Source organism: Centropristis striata, chromosome 18 (assembly GCF_030273125.1).
Source record: "Centropristis striata isolate RG_2023a ecotype Rhode Island chromosome 18, C.striata_1.0, whole genome shotgun sequence".
In the NCBI taxonomy this organism is placed as follows: Eukaryota; Metazoa; Chordata; class Actinopteri; order Perciformes; family Serranidae; genus Centropristis; species Centropristis striata.
In genome coordinates this window covers 21,864,898-21,878,952 of record NC_081534.1, presented here as the reverse complement: position 1 = coordinate 21,878,952, position 14,055 = coordinate 21,864,898, and the positions used below count along the sequence as shown (strand labels likewise).

The 14,055-nt window shown below is 38.3% G+C and overlaps 1 protein-coding gene across 1 annotated transcript in view; it reads right to left on the bottom strand.

The window, feature by feature from the left end:
- ppp2r5a (protein phosphatase 2, regulatory subunit B', alpha isoform) overlaps window positions 1-14,055 on the bottom strand; it is a 57,265-nt gene that overhangs the window by 22,275 nt on the left and 20,935 nt on the right. The window contains exons 3-4 of the mRNA XM_059356266.1: window positions 2,519-2,620; window positions 2,309-2,401 (exon numbers count right to left, since the gene is read on the bottom strand). Of these exons, the coding sequence (XP_059212249.1) occupies window positions 2,309-2,401; window positions 2,519-2,620 (195 nt within the window). The remainder of the gene's footprint in view (window positions 1-2,308; window positions 2,402-2,518; window positions 2,621-14,055) is intronic.

Genomic DNA, 14,055 nt, shown 5'->3' with positions numbered 1-14,055 from the left:
AAAAAAAGGACTTTCTGAAAACCAATGTAAATGGATCAAACGATCATAAGCTTTAAAGAACCATAATCGGAGAAAAATCATGCCAACACACAGACACACTCCGTAACATTTCTCTGGTGAGGCCTGACGAAAACAAAAAAATCCTAAAATACACCCTGACCACGTGTGTCTGACCACATGTTCTGTTCTTAAGTCCACACATGGTTGTTTTCCCATGTTGAAGGCTGTTTTCTGCAGCAGCTGTGCTCTGTACCAGTTGATCCAGCAGCACAGGAGCAGTGATAGCTCTAAAGCTCTGTATTTAAGGAACAATATATACCATTAACCAGCAAGTACGGTAGAAAACCAGTGGCGATGTGGATTCTTAGAAGCTCCTTGAACCAATATGCCTCAGAAACTGTTGTTTAGAATGGATTTTGCCAGTTTGGGAAGTTGTGGGACAAGTGTCATTGGAATTGCATGATTACATCTAAAAGGTGCACAGCTGCACAAAGCTCTGACTAAATCAAAGTTGACACCAAAACATTTTTTTCACACTGAGCTGCTGCGCTGCATGTTTGAATTACTCCACACCCATTTCTAAAGGGTAAATGAAATACTTGTACCAATGTCAGTGGCTTAGGACAAAGTCTAAAAAAATCCTGGCACACCCAGATTAGACCTGGAACAAACACTTATTTTCACTGTTCACTAATCTTTAAATTATCTTCTTGATTAATTGATTCATTGTTTGGTCTATAAAATAGTGAAAAATGTTGCTTAGCGTTACCCAAAGACCCTTGTCTTTTGTTGTCCACAACTCAAAAATAATCCGTTTAATGTCATAGAAGAAAAAAGAAACCAGAAAATATTCACATTGAAGAAGCTGGAATCAGATAATTATTACTTTTCTTTTTTTTTTACCCATAAATAAATTACTTTTTTTTAACCGATTATCAAAACAGCTGGCAATGAATTGGAAAGTTGATAATAATCGATTATTTCCAAACCAGATACAACAAACAAGGATTCCCCCCTCTGTGGGTTTGTATGGACGACCCGGTACCGCATCTTTTTCATCATCACATATCAAAGCAAAGCACTGAACCTCTGGGCTGCTCTTGAGCTTTGACCTAAAAACCTATGAACATCTCAGAGAGATATTTAAATACCTATATTTACGTTCAGTGTATTATGATAACTGACGTTAACCCAACCACGGGCCGACTTTCCCTGCCTTTATTGCCACCCAAACCTCCTGGTTCCCTTCGCTCTAACTGCAGCCCTCCTTCTCTCAACCTGAAGAGTAAACAACAGGCGGCTATTTAAAGCTCCCCCACGACACACTCACATCATGGAAAGTCGGTCCAGGCACCTCGGATGTGGCCCGGCCAACATTCCTGGCCCTGTGGTCCCCCGTTAGCTGCTGCTTCGCTCTGCGGCTTCGCACAAGAACCGAAGCATTCCTGCAGTAGGTGGGTACGGAGCGAGGGCAGATGTAGCCGTATTAATGGTTTGACTCATCCAACTAATCATACTGTAGGGTCCCAAAACACATTGCAATGTGCTGCTAATTACTGTTAGTCACCACATTAGACATTCAAAGCATTTGACCAACCATCTGTAATAGGAGGTGTTAAGAGTGCAACCATTAATTGATTAATTTGGCAAACAAAGTTGCATGACTCAAAAGATTGCAGCTTTTTAATTGAGAATATTTTCAGTTTTTTTTCTCCTTCTATGAAAGTAAAAACATTATCTTTGGGCTTTAGACTTTAGTGGGTCAGGTGCAACAAGACGTCTGATGAAGTTGCACTGAATATGTGACAGAATTTGCTTTTCATTTCAAACAATTAAGTGCAACAAGTAGCACACCTGCACAAGAGTGAGATTGCTTGAGATTGTTTATGCAGACGTGTTTTAATTATTAAGGTTTCAATTAAAATTATTGTGTTAGGGGAGTACTGAGCATACACCTGGATAAATGAGACTAGGATTAAACTGCATATGCTATATGAGAGTTTGTAAATTTCTATTTTGATAACATTTTGTTGTTGTTTCTTCAGTTTATAAAGGATTTCCTCCATTTCTGGGCTCTCTGTTCACCACGAAGACATGCAAGGAAAACAAGGGTTTATTCAGGAATTCCAGGTGCATTCAAGGTAACTGATAAACAAATGGTCATTTTGAGGGTGGACTTTTCCTTTAATTGATAAATTGGTAAAATGATGTTTAGATTAATAAATAATGAAAACAGTCTCATGGCTAGTGGGTTAATTTTGAACCAGTTGATGCATTCATGCTAAATGTTTAAGAAAAAGACTCCTACCTGCAGAACAAATTTCTGATCAATGTGGCGCTTTGCAATGCTCGGCTGAAAGTCTGGATTCTCTAGGAAGCGTAGGAGAAACTCATAGACCAGCTGGAATATAAAAGGAAAAAAACAACACATAAATAAATAGAAATACCTTGCAGCTTGTAACTACAACAACACACAGTGATGAAATGTAAAAGACAGGCTGAAGTATCGGATCCTTACTTGAATGTGAGGCCAGGACGCCTCAAGAGTGGGTTCATCCTCCTCTGGGTCAAAATCAGGGTTGTCACTTGGTGGAAGAGTCCGGAATATATTGGTGCAGATCTGGAGGAGAGGAGGAATAAAATATCATTAATGAAACACAGGAAGAGGGTTATTACCTTTTTTTTTTAATCTTTATTGAGGCCAACAGGTTTCACACAATGTTTGATATTTTTCCTTTTTAAAAAAAACAAACAAACATAATTTCACTTAGATTTACAGGTTCCTGATACATAGGAAAAGCAAAGAAAAGGAAAAGAAAACTAAATCATGGAGAAGAGAACCATCAGGATTTTCCATCTGTATCCATAGTTATATATCAGCATCAGTTTTCTTCCCAGGCCCAATTTTTTATATTTTTATGTAATAACAGTATGAACATATGAACATAAGGGGGGGGGGTCACTTTAATTCTCAGAAAGAAAATAAAGAAAAAAGCAAATATATATGATGTTTTATTTTTAAAGATAATAAACAATGGAAAAAACACCTGCAAAGAATTTCCTATTGCTGTGACAGACGTCTATGACTACTGTGCGCCCATGAAGTAGATTACTGAAAGTTGTATTTGTTCTTAGTGCTCCACTCCTACAATAATAAACCAAGCTTGAAGCATTATTAAAAAACTGCGACTGTAATTTGGTGGCTGGTATTGCTTGCTGCTCACCCCTCCTAAAATGTATTTATAATTACCACGTACTTTGTGTAGAGTAGTGTGAGTAGGAAAGTGTTCTTATAGCGTGACAAACCTCACAATAAATTTGGTTACAGTTAATTTGCCTATACGGCAAACAACACACACAAGGTTACTGAGTTTGTACCTGCGGCAAGGTACCAAATAGATGCTGTAATCCAGTCTTTGAGCTGCATGGGTGATTTTTTTTGTGTGATAAGCAGCTGCTCCAGTTTTCAAAAGATTAAATAAATGCAGGCAGGAAAACAAAATTTGATTACAAGCAGTTACAAGTGGTCAACATGCATTTAAAGAGGCGTGGACTGCAAAGCAATTGGATCTACACACAGTCTGCACAGAGAGTTAAATTCTGATTGCTGCAGAACTTGTGGTGCAACCCGAGAGGAATCTAACACAAACACACATGCATGAACATCACTGGCAGCCTGTTAATTGGAGTGGAAAGCAACTTTGTCTGGACTATTTCTGAGCATGTTTAATTTAACTGTGGATGTTTTATAACCGCACCAAAACACAGAGGGGCTGGGTAAAAAGCATTAGAGATTCTGCATCTGCAGCAACCCCCCATTAAAATTCTGTACCGAAGACAATCATTGTAGACAGGTCACCGCCACCTCTATCCCACCTTGTTATTTTTAGCACGGGTAAATTTGAGAGTGACACACACGGCAGTGGGGAGCTGCAAAAGCTGGCATTATGTGACTGGGTGCACAGGCTCATGCTGAAGTGATAAAGACAACATCAAATTACATATTGGCAGCTGGAAAATCCAAATGACACTAATGGGAGAGGAAGGCGGTAAAGAAATTTTAAACCTGACAGTAGCCCAAAATCTGACTTGCTGAAAAAACCCACAGAGAAACTTTGCGTGAGCAGACATTCATGGGTAGAAATGTTAAAAACAAAGATTGGAAACTAAAAAAAATCAGATAACAAATTAAAGTCTAAATGAAACATACAGAACTGGAATGGAAGAATAGTTTGTAAAAGGTAGTGAAGAGCAGCTCAAAAGCAATTAATGCAAGCTACATTGGAATTTAACTTACTACGATATATACATTTCCTTACTCAATATCCTTGTCCTGTCTGATAATTTCTGTCATGGCTGAATTTTTTTTTTTTTTTTTACTAATGTCTTGTTAGGATCAGAGAGTAAAGTTACAACAGTGGTGCAAGGTATTTCAACCATTTTTGGCCTATGAACCCTTAAAAACACAAAGCTATGTCTACTTACAATCCCTTGTTCCAGGTTATATGTTGGACAAAATTGAGTCTTCAAACTAGATAATGTCTTGTTTTTCACTGAATTATAAAAGTTCTGCACCTCTATTGAAGCACCACAATCATAGCGAGAAATAGGGAGAATTCAAACATGTTACGCCGCAATTACAAGAAGAAGAAGAAGAAGAAGAAGAAGAAGAAGAAGAAGTAGAAGAAGAAGAAGTAGAAGAAGAAGAAGAAGAAGAAGAAGAAGAAGAAGAAGAAGAAGAAGAAGAAGAAGAAGAAGAAGAAGAAGAAGAAGAAGAAGAAGAAGAAGAAGAAGAAGAAGACGAAGAAGAAGAAGAAGAAGAAGAAGAAGAAGAAGAAGAAGAAGAAGAAGAAGACGAAGAAGAAGAAGAAGAAGAAGAGAAGAAGAAGAAGAAGAAGAAGAAGAAGAAGAAGAAGAAGAAGAAGAAGAGAAGAAGAAGAAGAAGAAGAAGAAGAAGAAGAAGAAGAAGAAGAAGAGAAGAAGAAGAAGAAGAAGAAGAAGAAGAAGAAGAAGAAGAAGAAGAAGAAGAAGAAGAAGAAGAAGAAGAAGAAGAAGAAGAAGAAGAAGAAGAAGAAGAAGAAGAAGAAGAAAGAAGAAGAAGAAGAAGAAGAAGAAGAAGAAGAAGAAGAAGAAGAAGAAGAAGAAGAAGAAGAAGAAGAAGAAGAAGAAGAAGAAGAAGAAGAAGAAGAAGAAGAAGAAGAAGAAACCAACAACAATTCTTGTTGATCTAATTTGTGAAAACTGCATTTTGGGCAAAATTTTAAGATATAACAAAGTGAGTTTGATTAAATATCACTATTAAGGCTTAGATGTAGTTACTTTACCTGATGCATTTTGTCAAGGACCATCGAAAATTGTTTCAGTTTCTGTAGTTACAGTTTCTGGCTATAATAAGTTATGATATAGCGTCTTAGCCTTAACCAGTTGTGGGGTTCAGAGGGTCAAGTAGTACCACCGAGTGCCTGGGGGCATGTAAATATATGCTCACGGAAGCATTATTTAGTGTCTTTTCAATGTTTTAATATCAATTCAATGTGTATACTAATGTAAACATTTCACACATTATTCAATCTCAGACTGCTTTAGGCAAATACTCCTCACCGCACACTGGAAAATGCTCGCCTTGCTGGAAATGCTCGCCTTGTTGAACTTGCGCTCTTGATGTGATTATTTATATAACACCTTAAAAAAAGAGTTTAAAAAGTGCTGTGACAAACAAAGCAATGCAGTAGTAAGATACCCAGAAGGCAATGTTAGAAAAATAGGCAGTAGGGCCAAACAAACAAGAGCAAGACTAATTTAAAGTAAAATTGAAATAAAAAAACAGAACAAGAGTTTCTACATTTACATACACTCAGTATGCATACACAGTGAAATTAGGCACACCTGCCAAGTATCTCCTAAGTCACTGTTTTGCTTACTTTGTGGTCTGGACGGTTAAAGAAAGTGATTTAAAATTGCTGTATAGGTTTTCTTTTATTTTGTATCCATGCTGACTTCATAGTATCACACATTCACTGCAGATGTTTACAGGATTTATTTTGGCAGCAGCTCCCGCACAAACCAAAGTCACCATAATATTCCTGGAAGCATCCAGGGGCATCACCCTGCTGGAGGTATGCACTGAGAGCAACAATGCTTTGATGCTGTGACATTCAGATGATCCGTTTTTGATTTTCACATGACCATTTCAGTCGGTTGATGTTGGCATTAGCTGAAAGGAACGGTACCCAGTGTGGTCTCGTGCTGCTGTAGCCCGCCCCCCATTCAAGGCTGAATGAGCTGTATATTCAGAGATGCCCTTCAGCTCGCCACTGTTGTACTGAGCTGTTATTTGCCTGCTTGTGTCCTTCCTGTTATTTTAGAGAAGTCTGACAGTGTAAATGCAGCTGTTTCTAAGCTGATGAAAACACCATCTGGAAACAACAATTGTACAGACTCACTGACATCCAGAATCTCTTCCATTATTTAGCTATTTAGACAGTTGCAGACCCTGTTGTCTGCCTACATGCTTTATACACACATTAACTCACTCTGGAGTTTCTGGCTTTTTGCGGCAAGTAGCACTTTTGACAATTCCGTGATAAAGTTGCACATGTAAGCATTCACGACACACCCACTTATAGATCTGAAACACTTTACACTAACTCACTGACTGGCAGTACACCTCAGTGCCAAGCAAGCAGCCAATGTAGTTAGTCGGGTGGGTATTCATTGATTCAGCTTCTGATATGTCAGAAAACAGGTGTTTCAAGGGCTTCGGATTCACCAAAGTCACACAATGCAACAAAGAAACGATTGTAGTGGTGGTATACCAGCAACTAATTATGTAAAATTGCTATTTTTGTTAAGGAAGTCTGGTGGTTTTGAAGAACATAGAAGTTAAAAAGACTGTCTCACAGCAAGGTGGCTAAGAGAAGTTTTTTAGTACTTCCATGTTGGCATTCCTGCCTGCTTCTCCAAACTAGCGGCGTGCTGACCACCATCTACTGTAGGTAAGACACTGACTATGCATAAGTTTCCCATACAACCCCACTTAAAAAAATCCAAACTATCCATTTAAAACGCTGTAAACTGTGATTTGTTGGGGCATTTCTTCTCAAGTAAGCAGATTATTACTTCTCTACAGCATCTTTTTGTCTGTTTTACTCCAAAAACTCTTCTCACCTGTTGCATCCAGTTGTGTTACACTGTGTGATCGGCCTGTGTCTGCTGTATCTATCTGAGGGTTAAGTCAAGGTTTACCCTGACCCTGAATGTTTTGCTGGCTTTGGAACCAGCTTCCTATCTCTGTTATGATATAAATGTAACATAAGTTTCTTTATATATATGATAGCAACAGCTAGAGCAACAATTTTCACCTGATGCGTGACCAGCCAGCCTTTCAGACCACAGCTGTGGCTTTACATAAGCATCTGTATGCAGATGTATGCAGATGCTGATAATGAGGCAGATGAATAAATCAGCGTGCCACCTTCACGGGCTCTCTGTGGCATATCACTTTGATTTCCCTGGTGTGCACGTCACTGGCCGAGCTTGAATCAGATGATTCACCGAGTGGGTTACCATGCGGGACACCGTGCCTCAGTGTGATGCCCATTTTTCCAGGAGGACTGCTGCTCCAGGGTCAGAAGCTCACAGCATGAAGATAAATGGTGAGGTTGATGTCATCAGGGCACAAAAAGGAGCAAAAAACATAACCACATATAGCCTGGGATTACCAGTAAGGTGTCACTACTGTTTAACAAGGTTCATAACATCACAGAACTGCTCTTGCAGTCCGTCTCCATTGAGGGTAATAATCCGTCTATTCTTTGGCCTACAGCAGGGAGAGACATAAGTTAAACATACTGCATGAGATGAAAAGGACGAGTGGATGCTGCAGTTTTTAAAAACGCTGGAAAGTTATGTATTGTGGTTTGACATGCTGATCAAGCAGCCGCAGTGGCTGTGAGTCACACAAATGAAGGCAATTAATTGCTAGTTCACACTACATGACTTTAGCCCTGATTTTCAGCTCCCTGAGGCAAGTTTGCGTTTGCTCCGTGCTCACGTGCTATGTGTGAGCTGTTTAAAGATGTGAGTGGAGAAGCTAGCCACTGCATCTCAGAGAAACTCCAGATATTTAGCAGACTATATATTTGAACTTATCAAGGAGTTACAGCAAAGAGCATAAAACATAGGCTGAGGAGAAACATGGATGAGAGGCCACTTGCTTGGATCATGTAGTGGGACCCCGTAGTGTCTGATTGCTGTCCTTTGCGTCAAACACCTTACTCCTTCTCAAGTTCGAAAACTCAGTAAAACGCGATAAACATATTTTAATATTCAACTTATCCCGCTTTAAGGATATCATTATATCTGATTAATCAGCCTAAAACTCATAGGAAAAAGACACTCTTCGTAACGCCTAAACATGCCCAAAAAATCATCAGGTTTTTACGTTTTTTGGAGTATCAAAGTAATCCAGTGATGATTGTTTGCAAATTAATGAGAATTAATTCAGGAAGTGCTGATGGCTATTTTAACATGTTTTTAATAGTGCCAATTTGACTAAATGTAAACAAATATAGAAAAACAGGACCTGAGTTGTAGTTCACAGATAACTCAGATATACTTGTAGCTGTAGTACAAAAAAATGTTATTTTATTATTATCAGATAATAGCAATAAATTCAAACAAGTTGAAAACTGGGCAGTGAAGGGGGATGGGCTCTGTCTGAGGAGTCAGAGAAGCACACTGTCTGTACAACATAATAGGTTACATAATTCACCACACTAGCATCCGGCACACGTATTAAATTCCCCCAGCCACTTCACAATGTCGAAAAATAACTACTGTTGGACAAAACAAGAGAAAATATTGTGGGAGGAAAGCAAACATGGAAAGTGTGTAAAAGAGAGAAAAAGGAAACTGTGATTTGTGTGCGAAAGTATCGTAGGTGGATCCTTAAAAGGGCTGTTCCTAAGTGACAGAGCTATAAGTGAGACCAGTGTACACTCGCTGATGACAAGGGAGGCTGTAGCTCTGAGCAGGGTCAAAGTGAGGGTGACAGTGGTAGCAACTAACACCTAGCAACGCATGGGATGAGAGAGAGGTGGAGGAGGAGGAAGGGTGAGATAGAGAGAAAAAAAGTGCAAGCATTGAGTGCAGCATTAGCAAACAGGATGAAAAAGGTGGGAATTAAAGCAAATAAAAGAGGAATTATAGCTCAAAGATGCTTTTTTTCAACTAATGCTGCTGGCTTTGCACTCATCTCTGGCACAGAAAAGAAACAAACAAAACTGAATGAAAGAAGTTATTTTCTATAATATACTCAAAACAGTAATTAAAGAGTTGGCAAATAAGGAGATTCCTTCCTTTAGATAGATGAGAAACCTTGCTGTTTGTACTCCTAACAACCTCAGTGATCAAAGCCGTCCTTGCTGTAGCACAATAATGGGCAGCACTTTAAACCCTCACCTCTTCATTATCATGTGATGCCAAGCATGGAGTATCCGGGAGAGCTATCATCAACCCAGCTTTCTGAAAGTGCAGCTGCTATTTGTCTAACCTCATTCAGAGGACTGGGTTTCTCTTGAGCTCGACACATGTCCCTCCAGCCAATTAGCTTAACAGATACGCAAGAATCAATTTAAAATGGTATGATATGAGCCACTAATAGGTTTTACGTTCAGTGGTAAGAAGAACGTAATCGGCGTCCATAGCTATCAAGACCAACAGCACAAATGTGTTGTACATGTTGTGTTTGGCTGCCAATGTAGGCTTGCAATGCCATGAGTAACATTTGTAGAGAGACAATGTAGTCTGCCGATGTTGTAATTAGAGCTGGGGGATATGGACCAAAAGTCATATCCTGATATATTAAGGCTGAATATCGAGATACAATATATATCCTGATATTTTTATCGGAAAGTGAGAGCAAATGTTCAGCCAAAGTCAAAGCCAAATATGACATGTCACAAGTAGTTTTATTGAAACAGTTTTTTTTATTTTTTATTTTATTTTTATTTTTTAATCAAGGCTCCATTATGTGCACATTTAAATAAAAACATCTTTAATAAAAATAGCCTCTGAACTAAAACAGGCCAATCTTTTTCTGAAATAAATATATTTATATGAGAAAAGACTAAAGAACATTACAAAAGATCTAAATATGACAAACCCTAGTAAGGGCAGCATTTATATATAAAGAAAGAAAAAAATTGAACGATATCGATATATGTGATATGGTCTAATTCCATATCACATTTAAAATATATATTGATATATTTTTTATATCGATATATCATCCAGCCCTAGTTGTTATTATGCTTGTGGAGAGCGGAGACATACGCAGACGTATACATTTAGATGTAATTAGGTGGCTCTCCAGCCTGTGGAAAAGCAAATATGGTTCTGAGAAGGTTTGAAAGTTAAACCAACTGCGAACCAGCACCAGCCCAGCAAAAGAACTAGGTTTGCGTTGGTAGAAAAGGGGTATATATAATGCTTATAAAAAAACATGATAGTACAAACTAGGATAATAAGACCCAGCTTGAAAATTTTGCTATATTTTGATTCTCTTGTTTATATGAGCTTCTCTTGTTGAGCTTTTTGAGTTTAACAGCTTTACTAACTCCTAACAAAGTGAAGGTAGAGAGATGGTCTTTATTTAAATCCTGGTGTTATTAGCAGCCATAACTCTCCGAGAATCTGAAATCCAAATGATGTCCTTGCTGTGTGTTATCGGTTGCTTTAAGGGTTGGGCCACCACAATAACAGTGCTCAGAATGTTGCCAATACATACTGTACCTTAAACAGATGCTGCACCAGTTTAAACATTGACATTAAATGTTAGTTGGCTGTAAGTAAATGTTGATATTTAGCCTCTCATTCCATGTTTATTGCCTTTCTGAAGCTAAATTGCACTGCCAGCCAAAACTTATTGCACAAGTAGTTGTTTTGTTTTTTGACATTATTAAAAACAACTTAAGAACTGTCACTGATCATGACGATTATCTTATTGGAAATGGCCTATTTCTTGATAACAATAATAAGATATCTGTACCACTCAAGATACAAAATGTGTCGAAAACATAATTAAGCACATGACAGCTGCACAATAATGCAGTTTGCTGAATGTGACAGCTGGTTGTTATTGGAGCATCAATTAATATTAGCACTGAATGTGCCTAATTTCTTATAAAAAGAAATGTACAATCATGTGACCAGAGCATGTGAGTGGAGTGGGAGGATTTTGTATGGAGCTTTGAGAAGATTTTTTTTAAAAGATGGACCTTATCTTCGAATATCACTCTGGTAACACTCACACCTTGAGTTTGAGCATGCCCGAACCCAACCCAGCCCTCAAACACACGGTTTTCTTTTAAAAAATCAGCTGTTGCGAGCTCAACAAGAACAATGAGTGATTTGAAGTGAGCAGAGTGTAATCTGAGTTTAGCGTGGATCTATAATGAACAGAGAATCAAAAGGTTCTGTCAGTGAGGAGAAGACATTCTCACCACTCCACTTCACTCATACGTTCTGCATGTGACCACACTAACTGCATTATAGTGAAGCATGTCACTGAAACAAGCGTCTAAATCTAAGTTTAATGAGAATGTCTCATCCTACTCAACTATTTCCCCTTCCTGCCCAAATTAAGGCAACTTGTACGTAAATAACATACTGAGGGCCCGATTCTTTGGACAGAACACCAACAAGCACTGGCAGCGTTGATATATGGTGGAAACTTGGCCTTAGACTTCAGAGCCCTGACAACAGAGGTCTGTTTCTTTGCTGCCAGTCTGGTGATACTTAACGGTTGGAGCAAATGCACAGAAATAATGCAATAAAGCTTTTTTAATATATCAGATAAACCAGAATGGGTTAAGCATCAAAAGTTTATTTTTTTTTTATTAATGTGGAAAGCAGGAATGCCTATAAAGCAGTCCGCGTGACCTACAGCATTGCATTTGTAGGATTGAAGTAGAGCCCTCTGTCTCCAAAACTATTGATGAATGGTTAAAACTGGATGTTTTCCGTATTCGGCAGCAACAGATTTCCACAACTTCTTAATTTCAAAGACTGCCAACTATTCTCGTCCTTTTCATTTTGCTCTTTATTGCATATCACCTGCTTAAACACCTTTTAGTCAATAGTGACAAACTGACTGAATCTGAAATCAATGGGTGCAGGTATGACATGGATTACTGCCTACAGTCCATTAATAATCTGAGGACTCCTTGACTCAGCTGTGCTCATTCGTATCCATCATGATAATCTGCAGTGAGCAGTGAATCACTGCAGCACCGGCTACAGTACTGACTGTTGTGTTCTAAATGCTGCACATGAGTCATTATTGTACTGGAGGAGGAAACTCAGGGCACCTGCTGCATGAACAAAAATCTATACCATGTTGGCCAAAGATACTGCTTTCACACGGACTATTGTGTAACAACATTCCTCACAAGATGAACACCTAGCCTTTGTTAAGTTGGCCCTGCACTCATGCAAGTACTGCACATATTCAGATAAATTGTTAAGGAAATATAAGTTCATACAAGCCCTGTGATAGTCTGGAGACCTGCACAGGGTGCACCTTGCCTCTCACCTGTTGTCAGCTGGGATTGGCTGTTTATTTACCCTTCATGTGTATTTTTTTCCTGACATTAGGCGTGTAAACATGTGGTTGTTGCCCAATAAAACACTACTAGTTTACTTCATTACTGCAATTCATAACATATATAATTATTTTATCATTAAGATGAAACTTTTACCATGTTTTTTCTCTCTCATTATCTTACCTTGTTCTTTGATTGAAAAGTTTCTGATGATAGATAGTCGCTACAATGTTGCATTAACACTTTCGTCATGCGATCGTGACGGTGATGTGACGTATGCGGTCTAGACGCAGAGTAAGAATACATCTGATTCATCCCGACAGAACTCTGATAACAATCACACCAGACAGGGATGGCAATTATAAATACCACAGGTGTGCGTCATTTGCAAATTTATTGTAATTATGCTGCCATGTAAATAATGGTGACAGCCATGATGCATGTATGAAGTCTCCTGGCTTTTAAATATATATTTAGATCTAATGGTTCAAATTATGATCATTGATCGGGGTATTCTTTTAATATCTGCATAACACTTGAGTAATTTTCTCAGTATTTTAATTTTTTTGAACCCACCATTTTGGGGGAAATTTTTGCCAACAGAAAATGGAAATAGACGTTTAAAGTAAAATCAACATCTTCTACTTCCTGAGCTTTTTTAGGATGAAAACACAACTTACACTATATCCGTGCAAACATGACTCTCTAGATCTAAAATCTATAATACGTCATATTTGAATAATAATAGCTAGGATGTGCTTTATGCCAGAACTATGCAAATCTCCACTTCCCTTTTACATCTCGTCAACCAGACCTATATACAATTTCACACCTCTAGGCTTAACCTTATGGGAGCTATGGGAGTATTTTTTACTCTAACACGTTCTGCTCTTTGGCTAGCACATCATCACTGAGAATAACTTCTTTTCCTGAGATATCTGCTCTCCAAACCCTGGATCTGGGAGCCAAGCTGTTTCCTCATTCGATGCTGCTTCTCAGTGATCTTTCTGACTCTCTGCTGCTCCCTCAAAACTTTGTGCTCTCCTCTGAGCCTCTCCATATCCAGGAAAGGCAGTTATACCACTACTAGCAGTTATAGCAGGGACACCGGTGACAACAAAAACTACTCTACTGAACTGGAGAAAAAAGAAGTAAAAACAAGGTATGTGGTACCTTTATACTAGAGTGTGGGGATATTGCAGAAATCTTGTATCCTGATATAGGATATTTCATATGTCGATAACAATATATATCAAGCCTATTTCAATAATACTTGACAAATGAAAAGTAATTAATATATTTCTATTGTTTGCTCAAGCTTTGCTCCCACGTGCAAGGATCAGACCTTAAATAAAGTAAATATTGCAATAACGCAGTTCAGCCACTGATCCTTCGTCATTGCAAGAGAAGCTATAAATTAAAAGGATATATGATTGATACTTTTAAAATG